The following is a 24937-nucleotide window of genomic DNA, read 5'->3' as shown; positions in this document are numbered from 1 at the left end:
TATCAATCAGATTTCCTCCTCACTGAAAAAGCTTGGACCTTCATTCCGAAAGAGAGCCAAGAAAGAAGCCGGGAAGCAAGCCTTTTCTGGCTAACAGCAAGCAAATCCTGGCTTTCATTTTGAGAGTGAGACTCAGAAAGCATCAACCTGTTCTGCATGTGACAAAAAGCATATGTAACTGATCATATCATTAGGAAAAAAATAAATAAACATAAAATGGACAAAAAAAGAAAAATATTCCCTTAAATAAGTATTTGTTTGAAATAAAGCAAAGAACACATTTAACAATGGAGAAAACAAATGCATTTATAGAAAGTAGCTGGTCTGTTTGCTGAACTCTTTAAAACTATGTTCACAATGTGATAAAAATTTAGCATTAGAACAGACACTGCAAATAAAGCTACCTTCATAGTTTTTATCACCCCCTGTTAGGGTGAGAAAAAGCACTTGAAATTTGATTGCATGCTGTCTTGCAAAATTTAAAAACTAATCAAACATTTCACTTTAAAAAAGACTGGATTTATTCCATGACATAAAAACCAATGTTAATGAATAATAAACCATTTGAAATCACAGATGGCAGCACTTACTAGCAAAACAGCTGTTATTACTTTATATCACCCTGTAAAACCCCTAGTAGGAAAATAGCTCTTATTTTTTACTATAACAGCCAAAAATCTTTGCTTTGCTTCTGTTTTTTACCACAATCCCTGTAAATCTAGAAACAGGATCCGCACAGTTTTCTCTCACTTCACTGCATATATTTTTTTAATATAACGTTATTGCTGTAATTCCCTTATCTTATTACCAATAAACTCTTCCCCTTGAAGACAAGTTTTGTTCTTGGTTTGGAGATTAGTAGGGCTGGGCATCAACCAAAATTCAAAAACCTATTTGAATCAAAATTTCTTGATTCAGAATTTTCTTGATTCTTTTCAATGCAGTCAGATCTCATATCGGATTGCTGTCATCAAAAAACATTTTTTATAGCAGTTACATAAATTATGTGACTGTCTAAGTATGCAACAAATAGATACCAGTATCAATATGGAAACATTAATCAGTAAATGGATAAAGCAATGTGTGAATTAATTGTAGGTCTGGTTTAGAGTTAGGCATGCACTAGCAATGGTTAAGAGATAAGTAGAAGGCTGGATTGACGTACATTTTTTGTGTAAGGACATGGACCTGCACTTATGTTTGACATTACTAAGGCTTTTATACATCTTTATCGAGCTGCCAAAAAAAGATGGTGTTATATATTTAAAGATGTTGTGTGGCTTTAGAATAAACTGGAAGCAGCATAGAAATAAACTCCTAACTGATACTCTGATTCCAGCATAACATTTTTCACCCTCTTTGTTTCTATTTTCATCCCAATTAACAGCATCGTTTCCTCAGTTGTTTGGTAAAGCTTGATAAATAAGAGCAAACATATTTTCTGCCACACTTCTTGATCTTCATTTTCCCATTCACCAGAGCAAAGAAGAGCCAATCTGCCAAGTCATGATAGTAATAGTAGCTACTTTGTTTAAATATTCATGAACTACAAGCAACACACATGTAGTACAAACGAAAACAAGCAACAAACAACACTAGTAATTCTTAATGAGAGCAATAACCAGCTGCACATTTCCTCTTAAGTTCTAATCCTTTTTTCACGAGCAGCTCTATTAAACATGCAGATGTTTTCTACAGAAACATACATTCATCAGCATTTTTCTTTGTTAAGCCAGGATTCCTTAAGTTAGACAATGAGTTTCACCACAAAAATACACATTAATGGAAAGTAGCACACTTGTTGCTAGAGGGGAAATTTACAACTGCCAGTGTGTTATTTCTTTTCAAAGACAAGATTGCACATGCAAGTAGGGTGTTTAGACAAGCCATTACAGGCACAAATGAGCAGACACCAAATTGGAAACCACAGAGAAGCTTTGATTTATGGGGAGTTTACCAGCTGCCCATTAAGCAAACAGCATTCCAACTGAAAAAATAAGACACTTCTAAGAGCAAAATTGAATTTGAAACGTGTCTCTGTGAAAATAAGTATAACTTTGGAGTTCCTCCTGGTTATGTCAGGGTCATACGTGTATTTTGAATAATTAAAAGTAGGACAACAATCAAGAACTTCTTTATTATTGTTCTCTTAGAAGCATATTGTTAACTTAAATTCTTAAAAAGTCTTTTAAACAGCCATTTTTTTGTTGTTACTCTGCGTAATAAATAATGTTCATCTGGTATGGTATAGTACTGGCAAACTTCAAATAATTAAAGGAAGGATGAATGGAAAAAATGTAGAGGGACACCTTGGTAAAAATCTGCTGCCATCTACCAGGATGAGGAAGATGAAACGTGGGTGGACATTTCAGCAAGACAATGACCCCAAACACATAGCCAAGGAAAGTCTGAATTGGTTTTAGAGAAAGAATATAAAGCTGCTAGAATGGCTTAGCCAATCACCTGACTGGAGTCCAATAGAAAACCTATGAAAATAACTAAAGATCAGAGTTCATAGTAGAGGCCCACGAAACCCTCCAGATTTGAAGACTGTTGTTGTGGATGAATGGGCCAAAATCACACCTGAGCAATGCATGTGACTACTTTCTCCATACAGGAGGCGTCTTGAAGCTGTCATTGTCAAGAAATGCTTTTGTACAAAGCATTAAATAAATTTCTATCTGTGTTCACTACTTTTTCCCTGTGTCATATCACTTTGCTACATATAACTTTATGTTTGGGCATCTACTGTATGGTTTCTGATTTCTTTGTATGTGTGGATTGCATGGATTGTTACCAGTATCTGGTGGAAATGTCTCTAGAAATATATTTATATTTACTGGGAAAAATGGTGTCATATTTAATACTTATTTACATTTAACAATCACACAAGCACCACCACGCCCTCCAACCACCATCAGTAGGCAATAGTCTTTCCCAAGGACACAACGAGAATGAACACAAGAACTGAGGTTTGAACGACTAACCCTCTGGTTGCATGTTCAACTCTCACACACAACGCCATTGTCCCCCCAGATTAGTACACCAATGAATAAGCAACATGGCGTGCAGGTTCTGGCTGGGAGAGAGGCAGCTTGCATAGCAGCTTCTGATGATTGCAATTCATCTAAGGGTTTTTAATCAGATAGCAATGGAAATCAGTTGCAATGAACCAGAGAAACCTAAAAACTGCTGGACAGCAGGCCTCGAGGACCGATTTTGGGCAGACCAGGTCTAATTCAAGGGACATGTTAAAGGTAGTTCTAACAGAAAATTGACAGGGTGCACTGAATATGGAGGTCCAGTCCAGTCAGGGCACCAGTACTTGCCATCACTAAAAGCTCCAGCAGTGTGCAATCACACCTAGGCTATGGACACAAGCAATGGAAGAAGTTATTACAAATTGCCCACGTCTCAAATTTGAGATGAGAGCTGGTTTGGCAACAAAAAGGGGGGGTGTATGGATACTCTATCCATCAATTTTCTGACACGCTTAATCCCAAGCAGGTGCCTATCTCCAGCTGTCTACGGGCGAGAGGTGGGGTAGACCCTAGAAAGGTTGCCAGTCCATCACAGGGCAACACAGAGACAAACAGATCAAACAACCTTTCACGCACTCACTCACACCTAGGGAGAATTTAGAGAAGCCAATTAATCTAAAAGTCATGTTTTTGGACTGTGGGACGAAGCCAGAGTACCAGGAGAAAACCCACACATGCTCAGAGAGAACATACAAACTCTATGCAGAAAGACCTCAGGCCAGGATGCGAACCTGCAACCTTCTTACTGCAAGGCAGCAGTGCTACCCACTGTGCCACTAAGCAGCCCAGGGGACACTCTATAATACTGGAATTTTAAAGGTTCTAACTAAGACTAATCTGCAAAGGTTAATTTGCTCTGCAGATTGGACTCACCTGCTTCAGGGCAGAACAAATACATGATATAGAGATAATTTGCTGACTCCAGATCTCTGGTAGATGGCATTAACTTTGTACTGTTCCTGCCATTAATATGCTTCATCAGTTCGTTTTAAGATTTACTTCAGTATACACAGATAAGACATTGCTATTGGGCATCACCCTGACGTTCTAAACCTAATTTACAGCAACATACCCAGTCATGTTTGCTCAGGTTTGCTGACCTTTTGGTGGCAGTGCAAAGATAACCAACAAAGCTAAAGGTAAATGTAGTCTTTGTAAACATCTCTCACAATTAGACTGTTGTGATGTTTGATTTTCCTAATCGTTACAATACCTTTTTTTAATAATCCCTCCTTAACACATTTAACTTATTTTTTTTCTTGCCTTAACAGTTTCAAATATGCTTAATTTAGAGAAAGGAATATTCCAACTGGTTTTGACCAGGGCAAAAGCATTTGTTCAACAAAAAGGATCAAAACACATGTTTTTTGTGTGTTTTTTCTTTTGCCAGGAATTCTTTTTTTTTTTTCATTGTTTGGACTTTTTTTTCAATGGTTTTTAAGTATTAAGAGCAATTATAGTTTACGAAAGCAAAATGGGGAAGATCATCTAATTATTGTAAACTGCTAACTAGATTCTTTTAATGTGTTTGAGGGGCAGAGGAGACAGGGGAATTATTTTGATTGACAATGTGGTAAGGGTCTGTTGGGTTTTATGTGTACACATGAATGTGATTTACTGTGCAGCAACAGAAACAATGCATGTTTGAAGAGTTTGGCTATCGGAGTGGAGGCTGATCAGCTATCTTTATTGAAGGCCTCCTACACCCAGAAACAGCCAAACACTGCTCACGCCCACTCGCTCACTGCAATGAACAGAAAACAACCTACAACATAGACAGTGACACTGATATATACAATGTATAGGTTTCTTTATAGGCGCCTTTTAGCTTAACCCTTTCTGATTTGTAAAACCGAGACAGAATGCAGTGCTGTGTGGGCAGGTTGGTGAATATAAAACATGACTGAAAAATAGTGGGAAAAATAATACTTATGCAAGAGTCCTACATAAATTTTATTTCATATGCTTCACAGCAAACTAAAAAGGTCCTGAAAACTCAAAATCAGAGTATGTAACTAAAAATTAGATTAGCAGGCCTAAATATTAAAATAGAAAACGCATTGATCAAATCAAACACAATGAAACTTAGCCAAAGGAAAAAGGCTGTTGATAGTGATGCATCTACAAATTAAGAAAAGGTGCAAACTAGTGCTGCATGATGAAAGTGCTCCAGACTGCTAAGAGGAAACAATCATTAACTAATTTGGGACCAGACCCTTAGTAACAGCATAAACAGGATTCTAAGAAAGATTAGTGTAAGTGTTTAGAAATATTTAAAGAAAAACTTGGTGAAAAAAACTGATGTCTTTTAGAGAGAATGCAATTTGGGGTCTGGTTGGCTATCCAAGTTGTACCCTTGCGGTCTACGACACTTTCATTGTGCGAAACCAGTTTGCAGCTTTTCTTAACTTGCACTTGTTAATACCTCTTGTAGCCTTTTTTGGCTTTGTATGTGTTTTATGTGTTTATGTCTTTGCAACATCTATGCATTTGTAACGGGATTTGTGTTTACAGTATGTTTCCACTTTGCTGTTTTTTGCAATAATCACTGTGGTTGCAGCTTTTCTTGCAGTTAACTTGCAGTGTTTGCTATTTGCAGGATTTTACCTTTAAATGTGTTTTGTATTGTAGCCTAACTTTTGAGTTTTCTAGACACATTTTTAAGTGCAAAAAAGACAACATTTTGGTTGTGGCTGTTTGTCTGAAGCATCTTAATAAGCAGTTATCATCTTAGTGCAAGCAGGTTCCCAATGGGAAATTACATTGGGACCAAGTAGCACTAAATTGGTGACTTAGAAACGAAACTGTCTAGGAACGCTATGGACAGCGGAAACATGCAAGAGGAGGAGAGTTTTGAGTCGGAGGTCGTGGATGAGTCTCCTCCATCATACATTATTTATTTAGAGGAGGAAAAATGGGGATAAAGATGTTGTGAAAGAGGACGCCAGGGCAGCAGAAGCTTTGTTTTGTGTAGAAGGCTTACAGCCGTACATGTTTGAGCCCTTGCCTCGCAACGCTGCCAGTTCTGTTAGCTCTATACCTGCCGAAGACACAGACATCCATCCCCGTGAACGCTGGGACGGAACTCAATGGTAAAGTAAATTATTCTTATTTCAACCGCAGCATATATTAGCTGCAACATTTGAATCAAGATTTATATGACCGAAAAAATTTGATTGACAGATGACTGTTGATATACGATTGGCCGAATTTAGGTGTACAAGCTGACATATAACTAACTGGCCTGAATAAGATAATGAGAAAAAAAAACCCACAGACTTTAAGACAGGATATTTTTTTAAATCGAAATTTTCGAACTTTTCGGACAATATCTTCTGATAAAGAGTACATTTATATACATGTTTAAGCCCGAATGATTTGAAATTTAGATATGACTTTCCTACGACTTAAAGTAATTTAATAATTAATTTTGACTGCTCTCTGTATTTATTTTTTCTAATTTATTTCATCTGTAAAAGAAAGACCAAATTGTAATAAATTCATTCAGTTCAGTTCAGTTTATTCGAACAACAAAACAATATAAGATGTGTAATTACAACACAACACAATGAATACATAAACCATAATAAATTGTTCGAAAAGGAATGGGACGAAGTATAAACTTTTAAGTTTCCCATCCCTAATGATTCAAGAGACCTAAGTTGCTCATTTAACTAGTTACATTTACTCTTCCATATTAATCTACCTATTTTTTATCTTTCCTCTTCTACATATTTATCCAAAAGTAATTTTTTGTACCTTCTCTTAAACAAGTTTATGTTCACACTCCACTCCACTACTTGATATAGTCATTCTTTTCATCGCTGTTCGTACCGTCTTCGTTCTGAATACTGCATCTCCTCTAAAATTATATTTTTCATCTCGTTCTTGAAACAATTCATTTATATTTTTAGCCACTAGTTTGTTTTTTACTTTATACATTACTTGCGCTGTCTTGAATTTTACCAGGTCTGTGAATTTTAATGCATATAGCTGTATAAATAATCGATTGGTGTGCTCTCTAAATCCTGCTTTGCATATTATTCTTATTGCTCTTTTTTGTAGTGTGCATATGGATTGTAATGTGCTCTTATAGATGTTACCCCAAACTTCAACACAGTAAATCAAATATGGCAAAAACAATGAAAAATAAAGCATTTTTAGTGATTTTGGGTTCAATATATGACTCGCCCTGCTAAGAATAGCACAGCATTTGGCAAGCTTATTTTTCACATAGCTTACATGTGGTTTCCAGCAGATCTTGTGGTCTAAAATCACACCAAGAAACTTTATTTCATTCACTTTTTTGATTTCTTTATTATCAATTGAAATGTTTCCATTAATCTCAGAATTCTTTCTTCCAAATATGATAATCTTTGTTTTGTCCAAATTAAGAGATAATTTATTTTTGTCAAACCAAATTTTAAATTTATTCATTTCTGTTGTAATTAGCTCCAAGATCTGCGGTAAACTTTCGCCCGAACAAAATACATTTGTGTCATCTGCAAATAAAATCAATGACAGTGCCCTTGAAACTTTACAGATGTCATTTATATAAATGATAAATAATTTGGGGCCCAGCACTGAACCCTGTAGTACTCCACATGTAATTTCCAAGAGCTCTGATTTATGTTCCCCTATTTGAACAAATTGCTGTCTATTTCCTAAGTAGCTTCTTATCCAATCCAACCCAACTCCCCTTATCCCATACCTTTCTAGTTTGGTCAGCAATATGTTGTGGTCAATGGTATCAAAAGCCTTTTTTAAATCAATAAAAACCCCAACTGCCACTTTTTTATCGTCAACGCAATCTGTGATTTCCTCCATGAGTTGTAGTAGTGCCTGGGATGTTGATCTGTTTGACCTGAATCCATATTGATTGTCAGTGTATATGTTGTTTTTCCATAAAGATATCAAGTTTAGTGGTAAATAGTTTTTCAATTATTTTGGAAAATTGAGGGAGTAAAGAAACTGGCCTATAGTTTGTAAAATGGTGTCTGTTTCCGTTTTTGAACAGTGGAATAACTTTGGCTATTTTCATTTTGTCTGGAAATGTACCTGTTTGAAAGGACAGGTTACAAATATAAGTTAGTGGTTTAATAATTTCTTCCATAACAATCTTAACAGTTTTCATATCTATTTCCATCCAGTCAGCAGAGGTTTTATTTTTGCAGTTTTGTATTATTTCTCTAACATCAGTCTCAGTCACTGCACCCAGAAAGATTGTGTATGGGTTCCTTTCCCCCATGTCTTCGCAGACAGATGTATTTGTCTCTGATATTTTTGACGCAAGCTCAGGTCCAACATTGACAAAGAACCTATTAAAACCATTTGCAACGTCAGCCATATCCTTTATAATTTTGTCCTTTTCAGTAAAATATTCCGGTAATTTTGTTCCCTTTGACTCCTTTCTCACAATACTGTTTAAGATAGTCCATATACCTTTAACATTGTTTTTATTTCCTTCCAGCAATTTATTGTAGTACTCCCTCTTACAAGACCTCAATATATTAGTTAATTTATTTTTGTACCTCTTGTATTTTGCTTCTGCTTCCACTGTCCTTTTTTTAAGAAAATGTCTATACAATGAGTTCTTCTTCATACACGCCCTCCTCAACCCCTCAGTCACCCATGGACTATTTATCTGTTTAATGCTTTCTTTAAATTTCTTTACTGGGCAGTGCTTATTGTACGACATATTAAACATATCCATAAATTTCTCATAGGCTGCATTTACATTTTCTTCGATGTAATAAATTCATTTCAATGATTTATTATCAAAACCACTATAAGATCACATTTCACAAAAAGAAAATATGTTGTCAAAACTCACTGTAAAAAGTATTTGTAAATTACAAAGTCAGTTCAGCACTCTGCTGTGTACACAGAGTGACTAGTGGACCAGTAGGGAAGCTCACTGCCCTATTTGGGTGTTGTTGACTTCCTCTTTCAGTAAATGACATAAAATCCAATCAACTGGTCTCCACATGTGCATGATGGGATGGGTATTGGAAGCTATCACATATACTAACTTAACTTGAGGGAAGTTGAAACAACAAATGTAAATTATGCATGCATCTATGGACAGAAAAATGTATGACTTACCTCAGATTTAAGCCTTTCGATCTCAGTGTCCTGGTCCTCCAGCTGAGTCCGCAGCTGATTGGCAGCCACCTTTTCAGTCTCCACAATTTGCACAAGGTGGATGTACTTCTGCATCAGGACTTCTCTTTCAATTATGATATCTGAATAACTGCAAAACAGGAATATTTTATATGCAAACAACAGTTCTATTAGCACACTATGTTTTTAATCTGGAATAATCACACAGTGAAGAAAAATTCCAAAAAGAGAAACACATCATAGGATAATCTGATCTTTATCATTTCCTAACTATTGAAATCTTTGGAGAAAACAGTAGGTCAGGAGACAATTCCTTTTTTCCAAAGATCCAGCCTCAGTTGAATAAATATAATAAACTGTGTTGAAACTGTACTGAGATTTCAGTAGCATTTGGATTGATTTTGTAATAGTGATTAAAATTTGCTTTAAATATGATATGTGAGCTGAAACATTAATGCACCTTAGGCAAACATTAAAGGAAAAAACTAATGTAGAAAATGTAGTATATTCCTTCTAAATTACAGGAGTTAAGAATAAAACTGACAAGAATTTGATTTTAGTCACAGCATACTATATTTGGTTTATTGTGGTTTGATGGTCAGGAGCAACACAGGTCAGGTATAAGAAACTGTCAATCTTCTGTAATTAAAGCCATCAATTTTAGATCAAAAGTTCCCTGAAATCCTTTATTGCTATGTCAAATGCCAATAAAGAAGCTCAACTTAGCACACCCTCTGTATTTTTCTGGGAACAATCTTTATCTTTAATGTGAGAAAAGCCATTGCACAGATCTGTGATCAGAACAGACAGACAATTAAATGTGCTTTTTAAAGAAACATGGAGATGTTGGGTTTTGAACAACAAAATAAGGCAGACCATCCTGGCTTTTAATAAGTTGAAAGGGTCAACATTTTTGAGTGTGTTTCAGTTAATCAGAAACCATAAGACTGGCGACTAGAGTCTGTTTAAAGATGCTTTTGTTCTTGAAGATCTAACAACTTGTGTGAATCACAGCTTTAGTATATTGTATTTAGCTAACAACAGTGGCACTCAGCATTTTCTTTACTAGATATGCACTGATCCAGTTTTTGTTTCCGGATCCAATCCAATAGAATTATCTGGGTTGAGCGTATCGGCCTATATCTGATATCAATCCAATTCAACTGTTGGATAAATCAACGATATATCTTGCCATGTGAGTGAAGTCTTAAGCCTTTACATAAAGATGGTTAAAAGGGTAACAAAATGACACAGATATAAATGCACTTTCTATTGATGAGCAACAAAAAGGCAGAAATAACAGTAAGACAGCATAAAGTGCTTTGTATTGGATCTCTAGCATTCGATTTCAAATCACCAATATCTGATCCAGTTGATTAGCTGATATTTGAGCAGACATCCGATCCAGGTATTGGATCGGTGCATCTCTAGTCTCTACCAGTCTTACAAGTCTATTTCACCTGTAACATCAGAATCACTAAATACCAGTTATTAGATCTTCACTTTTTCCATAAACAAGATGAAAGAATCCATTAACTGCATCAGTAGTTTCAACAGTACTCAGATCAGCAAATCTGGGTTCAACCAACATACAGCATTCTCATTCATTTACCTCTTTTCTTCCATTCTGACTCATGTTTTGAACTTTAGGAATAGGGTCAGAGAATCACTGATGACTATAATGTTTAATCACAACAGAAATCACCCTTGTATGTATGATTTAACCTTATGTACAGTACCTCGCCTGCTGGATGGCCTCAACCCATTCATCACACTCATTCTCCTCATCCGTCCGCAGCTCCAGAGGTTTCTGTCCATCGTGGCCAAACACAATGAGGAAGTAGTGCTAAAAGAAAAAAGAAAAAACACTCAATTAGATAGTAAATACTAGATCAAATATTTTGCTTTATAGCATTACTTTTTCCGCTTCATAGCAATAAAGATTTGGGTTTATCAGTCGGGATGAGTTTCAGTCATTAGTACATTTTATTTGCAAACAACTTTCCTATTCAGGTTTTCAACCGACACAATTTCAGCAATAAGCTGGGTGCACATTGTAAATATTGCAAATGATTACAATATCAAATCAAATATTATTAATGTCCCATAAGGGAAAGTGAGCTGATATTACAAATTAGGTTTATTTCCACTTTGGTGCTGTGTGTGGATATGTAATGGGAGGGTAGGTGGGAATCTGCGGGGTATTAACATGTGACAATGATAAGAGTGCAAAGGATTATGTGGTATTAGCTACAGAAGAGATCCAATATCAGCTGTGTGATTTTTTTTTTTTTTTTTTGTAAAATTTGAACAGGATAGGTTAATATATATGGTTTCTGCTTATGTTGGGTATCAGGGCTGAAATCAACGTTAATGTCGGATACTGATATAATCATAATTATGCACTAAGCATCAAAAGTTTACACTTATAAAAGTCAAATTTTTTTTCCATTTGTATTAGGCAACAAGCAAAATTAGTAATACATTTTAGTCAGAAGTACCTTTCAAGAGGTTTCTTCACAAATACGGATGTGGTTATTAGAGTAAATGCTATTATATAAAAACAAGTGAAATAAACAAGTAAACTAAAGGTCGTGGAGAATGTTGAAAGTAAAGATGTCCTTAATAAGATCTATTCTTTATTATACCAGTCTGGGTTATTTAAAATGCTTCCATAACAAATTCGAAATCGGAAAAGCTTTTCATTCAACTATGTTATTTACCGTGTGTTTTCATGATTATGATAGAAGAGGCTGGTGTGAGGTTTTAGAAGTATGAACAATGTCAGGCTGAACAATATGGAGCGGAAGCATGAACAGCATAGGCGAGTCAACCAAAAAGTATTGCACCTGACATCTCCTGACTTTTTATCTTCTTGGCATTTTATAACTTGTGTCTCTGATGTTCCCCAATTAAGCTAAATACCAGGTGCTGCAGCAGAAATTCTAGTGTCATGAATGTCAACAGCTTGTAAGCCTAAGACACCAAGGGTAAAAGCTTGTTTTAGTTTAAAACGTTTCTTTGCATAATATTGTCAGCAGTTAAATTAAAATGCTTTGATGTGCGTAACTTAAGATTACTTATCATATTCAATTACATCTTAATTAAAATAAAGTGCTTTCTTTTATGAATTACAGTGCTTATATTTTCTTAACTTACAACATTTGCAGTATTCCAGCAGGGCATCTGCTTTCATTCAGAGTGGAGAGGAAACTTAGCAGGAACCTAGCAGTAGTTACAGTATTATAAATTATTTACATTATTTCCAAATAAAAAGACTCCTATAGATGTACTGCAATGCGAAGTCTCAAAGATATGTTTTGAAATTAAAGATACCAATTAGGTTATGCATTTACTGATATTAAATCCCTGATTACCTTGACAGCAATATAAATTTTATCCCAATGGGAATAGCGACCAAACCTGACCCGGTGACGGTAGGCGCCCCCCCGTGCTTCCCCCAGCCTGCCTTACCGGGCAGGTGGGGGGCAGCTGCCATTACCGGGTCAGGTTCGGTCGCTCCATCCCCCACTGGCTCCCTCCCCATGCTGGCTAATCCAGACCCAACCTGATTTAAAGCATTTATAAATTACTGCATGTCGTCTGACGACATTGTCTAAATTCACTTGCCCTGCTTCTCCTGTTAATATGGTAAGGCCCTCCCAAGCATCTGGGACCAGGCTGCACATGATGCAAATTAGCCAATGAGCTGTCAGTATGGGTTGCTGCTGTGAGCCAATTTTAGACACAGCAGGCAAACCTGTGGCAAACCAGGCAGTGAGAAAGGAGAAAACGATGAGAAAAAGTGAGCAGAGAAAGTGTAGACTGCTGCAAGAACTGTGGTGAACTGGTGAAAGAAAAGTGAAATGACCCTGCACATTTTGAGTATGTTTGGCTCAACTTGGTGCTGTGAAGCAGGATTCTCCACCATGACCATTATTAAAAATAAATATAAATCCAGGCTCAAAATTAGTACTTTGATATGTGCTTGAGAATAGCTTTGTCACCATTCAAACCCAGGTTTAAAAGCCTTGCAGGGCAGCCTAAAACCCTCTGCTCTCATTAAGCCATATAAAAAGGAAGAGAAAAAAAAAACAGTTCAGGTGTTTTATAAAATGTGTGAATCAGGAAATTGTCTATATACCAATATAATTTTTATTCCTATAATTTTTATTGTTTTCTAAATTGTCTAAATTGACTATAGAAAAGACTTTACATAAATTATATCAGGACTCTGGCACAGATTATTTTAACATGCAACAATAGCACTGGAAAGCTTGGAAGCAATGTATTGATAAACAACAAAGAGGGGTACAGGGAAAATCAAGATTTATAAAACAAATGTTGGCATTGGATGAATTTTTAAATAAAGAAAGACAAAGTGAGGTAGGACTGATGATTCAACACAGTCATTTGCTCACTGAAATAAACATTGTGTCGCCTGCGCTTCCCCTCTCTACCAGTCTATTATCATCCCCATCAATTAGCCTGTTCTCAGCTGGCCTCTCTATCACTTTACCGTCTGTGTCTGTTTTTATCAATATGAGTGTGAACGTGTTTAAAAAAAAAACACAGGCACATGCCATCACAAACAAGGACAGAGACACACACCTACAGTAAAAAACACACACATATAAGCATGATGTGATGCAATACAGGCTTTTATTCAAATGGCTGTGTCCTGGGGCAGTGGGTTACCAGAAGAGCTGCTATTCTTAGTCAAGGAAAACAGAGAAGACTGAACTCTTCATGGACTCTCAGCGCTCTATCCTCACTTCATCCATCTATATCCTCCTCTCTCTCTATGGTTGTTCACCTATCTTCCCACTCTAACTCCTCTGCCTTGCTCAGGCGGTATCCTCGCCCCTCTTGTTGTCAAAACATACTCCTCCTACTCCCTCTCCTTTCATTCTTTCACCTCTTTATGTTCCTTACTCTGAAATAGAACTCAGTGAAGCAAATGGGGTTCAGAGAAAGGACGTTTGCCCTGTGGGGTTATAGACGGACTTCAGACCCTGCAGTGGGGAAGCGCTGAGAACTAGGGAAAGATCACTGAAACGTGAAAATTTAGAGACCCTCCTCCATCATTATCTACAGCTCCTTTGTCCTTATCCTGCTTATTATGTATCTGTAATACAATTCAGCATTCAGCTGCGTGTTACTACATCAATAATAATATGAGATGTGCTTGGAAGAGAGAGAGAGGAAAGAAGGGCAGAGATGCACACAGTAATATTTCCTAACCAAGTATATATTTCCTAAATCTTCACTGACCAATGAGGAAATATTCCCATGGCAAAGCTTCATTTAATTCTTTAGTTGTGTTTTATACTTCCATTTTCTGCTATTTGATTCCACCATTCATTTTTAATCCACTAGTTTCAGAAATTAATGGAAAGCAGAAGCTTGTACTTCCATTGCTGGGTTGATGTCACATCCGCCAAACAGCATGCACGTTTTTGACCTGAAGTAAAAACTACAGGATTATGGATGCAAAAATTACAAATGTCGATGTCTTACGTAATTTCTGTGATGGCTACTTTTTACTTTTAAAAATATGATGTAGTAGTGCTACTCCTACTTGAGAACCTTTTTTTCAGGTACTTAATGCATTCTCACAGAATGTATCATGGATTGCAATAGCAAAGAAAAAGAGAGACATATTCAGAACATGGTAGTGAGAGCTGCCTCACTGCTTCATGTAAAAAAAAAGGACAAAAAAGATTTTAAAAAAGTTATACTCTAGGTTAACTTTTATGCTTTAGCAAGTAAATAATTTCTTCTTTAGGTTTAAACCTCAGTGATTTTGAGTGTAATATGCTGTATATACAGTGCTGTAATGACTAAAAAACTGTATCTGTTTATATAAATCCAAGTTGCTCTATCAGATCAAAAGTTGCTCCAATATATTAGGCTCCAAAATACAAAATCACGTTAATCCATCCCTCCCTACCTCTTCTCCCGCATATTGAGTCACAGAACCGTACACACAAACATTCACACCCAATTTAGAGAAGCCAATTAACCTAACAGACATGTTTTTGGAATGTAGGAGGAAGCCAGAGTACCCGGAGAGAACCCATGCATGCAGTGGGGGAACATGAAAACTCCATGCAGAAAGACCCTGTTCCGATAACCTAAGATCCTTTTGCCTCAAGACAACAGGGCAACAAATTGGTCAGAAACCATAATTAAAAAAATAAAATAAAATATGCAATTATCTCATAGTTTGGCAAGGATTTAATTTTGAAATTCAAAACTTATCTAGAAGAGTTTGGAATTACGTCAAATTAGCTTTTACCTAATTTAGAGCGATTAGAAGGTGTTAAAACCAATTCAAAATGCAAATCTTAGATGCAAATAAAACATTATTTGGTAAAATAACATTTTGTTAAATTATTTGCTTAATCAGAAATCAGTAACCTTTTAGATAATTTTCTTAATCTTTGGTAATCACTGCTGAGCAAACAGTTAAGTGTTAAGTTAAATAGTGGAGCTAGTAGCAAGCAGAGACAAGGAGACTCAATTAATAAAAATGGACCCTGATATGCTCATTACATTTGATTACTAAAGTATGATCATATTTTGACAGATGCTTACAAGAGGTGTTCAATAAGTTTGATCTACCTGAAATTTTGCATGTGCAATTATTTATATATCTATAGATCAAGTGGGAAATTACAGCTCTGAACTAACAGGCTCTGTTTCAGCCTTGACTCTGTTCAAACAACTGTAAATCAGAAACCACAATTATCCTGGAGCAGTAATTTTCCAATTAATCTTTAGAGATATAAATAATAATTTAGACTTTTTAATCAGTTGAAGAATGACCAAGCTAGACTCGAATCTAACATGATGAAACACACGCTTTTAACAGATAAATGGATTACTATTGGTAACTAATCTGGACAGAATTTCAGAACTAAAATCTACAAAACATCTTTGTTAAAATTGTGATTAAAAGGGTCAGTTAAAGATCAATGAAGCTGCGTTATGTCTGAGGACAAAATTAAATAATAGATATCTAAAAAGTAAAATGAGAACAGTGTACAGGACCAAGAGTAAAGAATCAGACTTCCATTCCTCTTAGATACAAATGTTGGTCTGATGTTCTAAGTCTGAAATGCTGATTTAGTTTGACCCTAATTGTATACCGTCTCTTTCTTGCTGTTGAATGATAAACACTGATTTTAACAGTGGGAAGTGTGAAGAAGATCTTTTGTGACCTTTTGATAAGTTGATAATGTGCTCCTCCTGTGAATTAGTTAGTAGGCCACTTTTGGATAGGTTCATACTTCCTCCGTTTATAAAGTCCACCTTCGCCTAATCTGGCTTCTTTTAGCCCTTCATAGGGCCAGTAACTGTTTTGGTTACTTGCTGACCCATTACAAGTAGAAGCACAAGATTTATATCCAGCCATTCAGCAAAGATATTACTACGTGGCAGTACACATCATTTTGGCGTTTGATCAATTAGTTGAGCCATTGGATGTGTTAAATTGTAAAAAAAAAATAAATAAATTTAACTGTAAATTAAGCTGAAAAAAAGCTAATAAGTTACGTTAAAAAGGTGAAAAGCTAAGTGAAAAGGTTAAAAAGCAATTTCAAAAGTTTAAAAGTAAAGTTAAAACATAAATAATGTAAGTGCCTGTGTCAGCATTTATTTAAGGTTATGTTCTAATAAAACGATGTGCTCTTTCATTTGTTATATTTTTTTAACATACTAGGCCAAGAAACTGTTTGTTGTTATTACATTGACCTTGATTTCTGCCATAAAAAAATCTCACAGGCGTAACTTTCTGAAGGACTGGTGTGGACAGTCCCCACCAATAATCTCTGCTTTTTTCCCCTTTCCATTCATTTACTTTAGCCAAAGGTAACAGAGGTTATGTGCAGCTAACTGTGTTCATAGTTGTAATATTCCAATCTCATGCTGCTCCCTTGTCCCGTCTCTCAGTGTAACATCATCGGATCTGTTGCTTTGAGACATCTGATTTGCGGTCGCCTTTCCCTGTGTACAAAGTAGCAACATGGTTGGAGGACAGACACACAGCAGCACTCACTGAATATTAACCAGCTGCTGCTTCAATATTTAAGAAAACGTTAGGAAAAGGGTTGGTTAAAAAAATTAGAGACCACTAAAAATCAGTTTGTTAGACATACAGAGCTTTTTTAGCTAAAAATGGCAGCAGACTGTAAGTTTAAACAAGTTAGTAATATAATGAAATAAGCTTGAGAAAACATAGTTTAAATGATGTGTTCTTCTTTACTAGTTAAAAAAAAGCTTCTCAGAGGACCAGACTCCAAGTTACAGGTTAAAATGAACACATATATGTTTTATTATTGTACAGAAAGAATCAGACTGCAGAGCTTCTACATATGTTGAAATTTTGTTTCTGGCATCATTATATTAGTAAAGAGGTTGATGAATCTTTTTAAACAGAGCACAGGGAGAAGTAGTATTTAAAGGGGAAAGAGATTTACTGGGATATGCAACCTGCAATAAAATATATTTGCCAAGTTAACCAGAAAGTTTACAGGAAAAAAATATGCGATGCTTAAATAAACTCAACATATCTTTTTGTCTTTTGTAGTTCAGCAAGAATCAGAAATAGCTGTGCCAGCCAGCCCAGAGACAGCCAGACTCAAAGGACAAAATGTGAAAATGTAAATATAAGAAACCTGCAAGCAAATACTAATAGAGCAAAAATCAGGGTATAAATCATTTTTGAAATATAACTATTAATACATAGACTTTGTCTATAATTGATATGCAAAATTTGATTTTGCTGCTTGTGAAGGAGGATAATCACTGATGCAGCTTAAAGGAAAACCATCCATCGAACCATATTTTTCTGGACGGATGGAGGGAATTGAAACTGTGCATTTAAGGGATGCATGATATATCGACTTTGGCATCGGAATCGGCTGTTATTTGTTATTTTCTTATACATTTATGTTTTAGGGCCCTATATATAATGCACTAAAAGGCATCTATCTAACAAATATAAATATCAGTGTGTTATGGTTCTCTTGTGTTCTCAGCAACAGGAAAGCATTCAATAAATATATGTTTGAGCTCATTTTCAGAAAATGCAAAATCTAATGAAAGCGTATGGGTCGAGTAACTGTAGGTCCATCAGCTAACACCCTTAGACTGTTCCCACCAACTTTCATTACAAAGTTACAGCCCTGTAAAACATAAAGAGTTTTTAAATAGTGCATAAGGAACAAGGTCTTGTCCTGTCCTAAAATAACACTCTTAGTTTAAAATTTAGATTTTCAAAGTATTCCAGTGTCCTATAAAGAATTAAAGAGGTTATTTAAATGGGAAGAGATACAGGTAGAGGTAGAGAAATAATCAAAGAAGGGAAACTTTTGCTACAACTCCCACTCCTACACTTAATCATTGTTATATCAAACACTATCTCCTCTGTAACACAGAGTTTTTTTGCCATGGCCATCTGTCTGACTGCTAAAGCTTGGTCAATACCGGGTTATGCAAGCCATGATGCAATTCTGGAAGGAGTGTGGGCAAAAATTTCTCAACAACAACAACATAAGGGATTAACAAAGTCACGCAGAGAATATCTATGTCAATGTTTCTGATAAGGGGGGTTAAAAAAAAGGACCAGAACTATGGGCTGCACTTAGCTGAGACAGTGTGGAAATTGTGGTAAATATTGGTACACTCGTATACCTAAACTATTTTAATACCCTTTAAAGACCAGATAATTCTTTGTTCTTTCTTCGAGGTAAACTAGGTGTTTTACTGTTAAAATCGCAATAACAGCTTGCTAAATTATTATTTTCACATGATATCCCCCATTTGAGTATTGGTTAAATTGATACAGCATATATATTTCTATAACTTATTCACACTTTTTAATCCAAATGGAAAAAGAAATAATTATGTTTTATTTTCCCTAAATAACGTGTTCCATCTAATGGAAAATATATTTTTTCTTTTTATCGCATTTGAAAAGGGATCTGCAGGATCAATCGATTATTTTATATCTAAGTAAATCTAATGAGAAGCTTGGAGACATGGAGAATGTTGCTTCTGTTGCAGAGTAGAATCACGACAGGTTTCAGTCAATCACAAGGCAAACTGCACCGTACATCTACAGTAAGGCTGTGCATGTTTTTACAACATTGACAGAAATGATATGGCCTGGAGGAACAGCATCCTAGCACAGGGGGAACTTCCAAACTCGACACAGAAAAGTCGAGATTTTAACAAGAACCTTTTCGTTTCGGTTTTGAGGGAAGAGTGCACTGCATCAACATGATGCTCTACTTCTATTAGTATTAAACAGAAAAACAGTGTGGTATTGTTATAAATTTTGGATGTAACCTATAAAATCCATTAGAAAGTGCATATTTTCTATTAGAGAAATATCTAACATCCAGAAATTTTGCTTATCATCTCTAAAGCCATAATTCAAAATTTGCAGACCTCAAATAGGTTTCATTGCCTATTGCCTTATAAGTAAGAATCATGAATGTATATAAATTCGTAACATATTTTATCTATAATAATCCAGTAATACTGGAATATAATTCTCTAATCAGCAGTCAAGTTTATCTTTAACCAATTCTTCGCAGCAGCAGTGACCAAACAGCCCCAAGGCAGTCATTAATTTTTCATGTTGCAGCACCCCTTGCAGGAGTATCTGCATCAGAGTGTAACACAGAAGCTTTGCAGTGTAAAGGTTAATGCACCCATTCTGTGCAATGTCCCTGTCAGACAAAGGTAAAAACCGAAGAGAACTTAGCTGTTTCTGTGGAGATAGTAAAAACATAGTGAGGTATCTGAGCCTTAATCAGACTGATTTGCTTTGCTTTCCAGCTCTACTGCTGCTTTCAGGTCTACCAGCTCTTTTCCCTTCACATCAGCTCAAGCATATCTTCCACTCCTTTAGGCTCTGCTACACAGTAGGAAATTTCACTGAGAATAATACAGAAAGGGAGAAAAGGTTAAAAAAGAATAGTTGAGACCTTTCTCTGCCCTTTTTAGTCGTCATGTTACAAACAACCAATTTTACACATGAAACTACTTATTGCATCTGATCTTCTAAGCATTCATATAACCAGAGGACTGTGACAGAATGACATAAAGGGATGTGTCGTACCACCACAGGGTCGAACAAACACAATAAATGGCAGAAAACTTTATTATTCACAATCAGCAATGCATTAGTGATTTTTAAACTACCAGATGTAAGATCAGTTAAAAAGATCTGTGACAGAAAAAAAAACTTTGTTTAAAATTGCTTGAATGCTCAACTTATTAATGAACTCAAAGAAAAATTAAGAATTAGTAGAATTTACATTTTACACAACATTACTCCTTTATAAAGAAATAATAGGAATATGTGAAGCAATGCTGGGATCCACAAATGATAAATACACCAGTGATGCAATAGTGCCGTCTGGTACCCTGGTACCACAGATGGACCTTTTTTTTATCCTCTGGCTCTTTTTCAGAATCTTAAAGAAGGACCCATTTTGCTCATTTGATTTGGTTCAATTCAGCAAGGAGAAGGTTGAATGTTTAGAGTGGAAGGTTTGATCAGAGCTAACTGTGTATGCAAACCCCATAGGCTGTTCAGACAATGGTAAACAAACTGCCATAGAGCATTTCTAGCAGTAGCTTTATCCATCCATTTATCCTTGGTTCACAAAATGTATGTGTATTAAACATTTGCATATTTTTTGCTGAACAGTATGAACTCCTAAAAAAGAATCACAGAACATAGAATATTCAAAGGTATTGTGTAAGATTTTGATGAATTTTTTAAAAGACCCGCCCTCTCCCCTTAAAAAAAAAAAATGCGCATGTACAACCATGTACCCGCCCCCAAGAGGGAATGCCTATTAAACACATGTGAGAGCCCGCACGGCTCCCATTTCACCTCGTGCACACTCTGTTTAAAAGTTGCTGTTTGCATCGCTCATACAAGCTTACTTTCCAAACGATCTGCAATTTTTCCACTATGTCAGACTCACCACTGGTAAGTGAAAATCGGGACGAGCACCTAGGACCGCCTTAAAGCTACAGTGTGTAATAATTACAGGGATATACAGTCAGAAATGTAATATATTATACACAACTATGTTATTTTATCATCATCTACGAGCTCAGCCTCTTAACCTTAATATTTGCGTTGCCTTAGAATTAGTTATTTATAATTACCGTACATAGGAGCGGGTCTCGCAGCCATGGAAGCAGACATCTTTGTGCTACGGCAGCGCAGAGCCAACAAACTAGTGATTGCGACATCATCAAAATGTCACAACGATGTAGTAAAAATAACGGGTATATTTATTATCTTAAGTCTACATGAAATCTATACCCTACACAGACTAATGAAATACTATCTGTAAAATTATCTATGTAAACAAACCTCATCACTTGAGAAGGTAGGTGATGCGGACATCGTGGAAGACATTTTGTCCTGTAACGCTCGCCGTACTGTTGGGGGGGGGGAAGCGGTGGGGTGGAGATGTTCATGTTGCTGCAGTCTGCAGTCTGGCCGCTAGATGTCGCTAAAAGTTACACACTGTAGCTTTAAGTAAACATATCACCAGAATGACTGACAATCAGGAGGACCACTTATTTTGATGATCCACCTGGAAAAAGAACATCATCCACTACCCCTTTAAGTTTTAAAGTGACACAGAATTATTGTGAAGGTAGTTGACCCCTGATTATTTCGCATACTTTATTAACTTTAAACAGCAATTTTGTCAGAGCCAAGGGAACATTAGAAATGTGCGGTTGCTTCACATACTTAATGATCTCCAAAAAGCTCAATCTTAGCTTCTCCTGTCTAGAAAGATATTTTACTATCAAGATTAAACGCAACAACTAAAATGGATGACTCCCAAAAGTGGAGAAAGTCCCATACAGTTGCAGCGCATTCCTTCATAGACAGAAATTTGTTTTTAACCAGTCAAATCTGGCCAACTTCTTTGTCTCTGCCGAAGAAAAGGGTTTGCATCATGATGCCACACCATCTAGCTCCACTAAAAGAAAGTTAAATGTGCAGTTACCTTTCCGTCAAAAATTCCATTTACATAGAAACCAAAAGTTCAGCATGTTCTAAATGGAACAGGGTACCTTCCATGTTTGCTGTTTCCCCTATATGACCTGTGGCAAACTTTAAACAGAATAAATAATGGCTGTCTTTCAGCAATTGTTTTCTTCAGCCCACTCTTCCACCACTGTGGATTGTAAGCCTAAAATTAATCCACAGATTCTACACCTGAGTAATGAATCTCTGCAGCTCCTCCGGAATTACCTTGGGCTTTTTGGCTTCTTCTTTAAATAATACTATTTTTGCCATCTTTGTCAGTTGTGATGGATAGATTGTTCTTGTAGTGTTTAGGTGATAAAGACCTATGGAGATAGATTTGTCTCAGTATTCAATCAAACAAACAGTAATCTCTCTATAAAAAAAAAAACTTCAACAGATTTGGAATTGTAATTAAATATGTTTGTGTAATTGAGGTTAAAACTTCCAGAATTATAATGAAATATATTTCTTAATGGAATATTATTTTTTTAAGAAAAAAAAGTTTTTGCAAAGAAAATTTTTTTTAATTCAAATGACTAATTTTTTTCTCACAAAGAGAGTAAAAGTTATTTGCAAAACATAAACTTTTTTGAGCATGTCATAAAGCTTTGGTTATGTTTCTTAAACTTTTTGTCATGATCTTGGCACTGATAAATAGCTTTATGGTTCTTTCCATTCACGTACCTAGCTCCATCTAGTTTCTCATTACTGTTCACCTTATCCACCTGCTCCGGCCTCTATTTTAGCTGCTTGCTCCTTGTCATCAGTGCAAAATAATTTTAGTCTTCACTGAGAGTTCTCTAGCGTACCCTCTGTGTTGTTCTGATTGCCTAGTTCGGGCCTTTGGACTCCTGAGCCTGCCTGTTCCCGTTCTGATCTGTTTGCCTGACCTGTCTTCGGACTCCTGCTGTGGTCTGTCTCCTGACCTCGACTTGTATTTCCCTTCAGTACCCTCTTTGAACCTCTGATCTTCTGCCCTGGACTCCTGTTTACCTCGTCAACACCGGCTTTGGTTTCGCCTTCTAGAAACTCCTGCCCCCTTTGTCTGCTTGCTTCTGCTCATCAGCCAGTTCAGCAGCCTTCTTGGCTTCGGCTCCTGGAACTCTCCGCTGTTGGAAGTCATCCAGCTTGATTCCACTCATTCTTCTGGGCACAGACTAAACTTTAAAAGCAGGTTAGTGACTCACACGCTCGTAATTGTCCTCAGTCAGATTTTTGCAGTCACTAACCTGAGTTTTTTTTACCTCTACAGAGATTCCGACCTTTTCCGCTCTAGCTGCTGAGTTGCAGACTCAACGATTAATAAATAAATGCTTTTGTGAATCACGTCTGTCTGTCTGTTTGAAATTCTGGGTCCACGGTTCTGAACCCTGACACTTTTGGTTTTAATGCCTCATTTTTTTGGTTTAACTCAATATTTTGCGAGTGCTGGGAACATAAACATCCTGTTTGGGACCTCCATACAAAAATCTAAGATATGTCACTGCTGGTTAGTGCTAACTAAAGCTACAGACCACTCCAACTTCATAGCTTTTCCTGTTAAAGCTTCAAAGCTTTTCCATTTTGTTTTTCGCTTTGTTCTTTTAATTCAAAAATCTTCATTGGTCAAAACAAAAAAAAACAAAAACAAAGCACCTGTTTAAGTTTAAGTTTAGGTATACTCCGATCAGGATTTCTGCTGCCCATCCTGGCACAAATCACCCAGAGGGCTGATCACAGCTGATTACAATCACTGCTATTCACATATATTGGCTGTTAATTTTTTGATACAGGTTTAAATGTTAGAACTGGCTATGTGATCTGGCAAAACTGAATCATAAAATCACTCAATTTGACAAAACATACAAAGAAAACTTGCAGGCACAATGAAGCAAGTATTTAGTCAAAAGGGCATATTGAACATCAACTAAAAGGCTTGTTACAGTTATACACATATAACTGTTTTCATATATAAATATCAGAAATCTGCAATATCAAATAATGTCACAAAAGAGACCTCTAAAGAAGTAACCATAAGTTACTATTACTAAATCCAAACTGTCTAAGAGCCTGGCTTAATGGATGTGCAAACTGTTGTGCTGTTCTGGTTCCTACAGTACACTGTGTCAAAGAGTGAGGGGCTAAACCCTCCTCCTGGCTTTGATGTACTGTTTTGTTAACAAAGCAGGGCAGATTACAGGGAAGAAGTAGAGGAGCTTGATTGTTTTGTCTCCATAGATTATCTTGTCATGTTTGGACATAGCAAAGGTTTTGATACATATATTTAAATGCTTGTGTGATGAGACACATCTTGCAGCTTAAAAGTCATAGGGAAACGGCTATTCCAAATGTTGCAGTTCCGAATTCTCCCAAGTGATCCACGACTTTACACGAGCAAATAAAGTGAACTTCATTGGTTGTTTATCAAGGTGGCGGGATTGTTGTGAAGGAAGGTTCGCAAGCAAGTTTGGTTGTGGCCGGTTATTCGGAAGTATCTTGCTAACCACTTAGCACCTTAATGGTAATAGGTTCCCAATGGGAAATTACATTGGGACCAAGTAGCACTAAATTGGTGATTTAGAAACAACACTGTCAAGGAAAGCTATTGACAGCGGAAACATGCAAGAGGAGGAGAGTTTTGTGTCGGAGGTCATGGATGAGTCTCCTTCATCATACATTTTTTATTTAGAGGAGGAAAGCGGGGACGAAGTTG

The 24937-nt window shown here is 36.3% G+C and overlaps 1 protein-coding gene across 1 annotated transcript in view; it reads right to left on the bottom strand.

Moving 5' to 3' along the window:
- LOC107092330 (ras-specific guanine nucleotide-releasing factor 2-like) overlaps positions 1-12711 on the bottom strand; it is a 45566-nt gene extending 32855 nt beyond the window's left edge. The window contains exons 1-3 of the mRNA XM_015386739.1: positions 12583-12711; positions 10904-11010; positions 9147-9294 (exon numbers count right to left, since the gene is read on the bottom strand). Coding sequence (XP_015242225.1) covers positions 9147-9294; positions 10904-11010; positions 12583-12711 — 384 coding nt within the window. The remainder of the gene's footprint in view (positions 1-9146; positions 9295-10903; positions 11011-12582) is intronic.
- Between the last annotated feature and the right edge of the window lie 12226 nt (positions 12712-24937).

Source organism: Cyprinodon variegatus, unplaced genomic scaffold (genome assembly GCF_000732505.1).
Source record: "Cyprinodon variegatus isolate N-32 unplaced genomic scaffold, C_variegatus-1.0 Scaffold17, whole genome shotgun sequence".
NCBI classification, from domain to species: Eukaryota; Metazoa; Chordata; class Actinopteri; order Cyprinodontiformes; family Cyprinodontidae; genus Cyprinodon; species Cyprinodon variegatus.
This window is presented reverse-complemented; position numbering and strand designations above follow the sequence as displayed.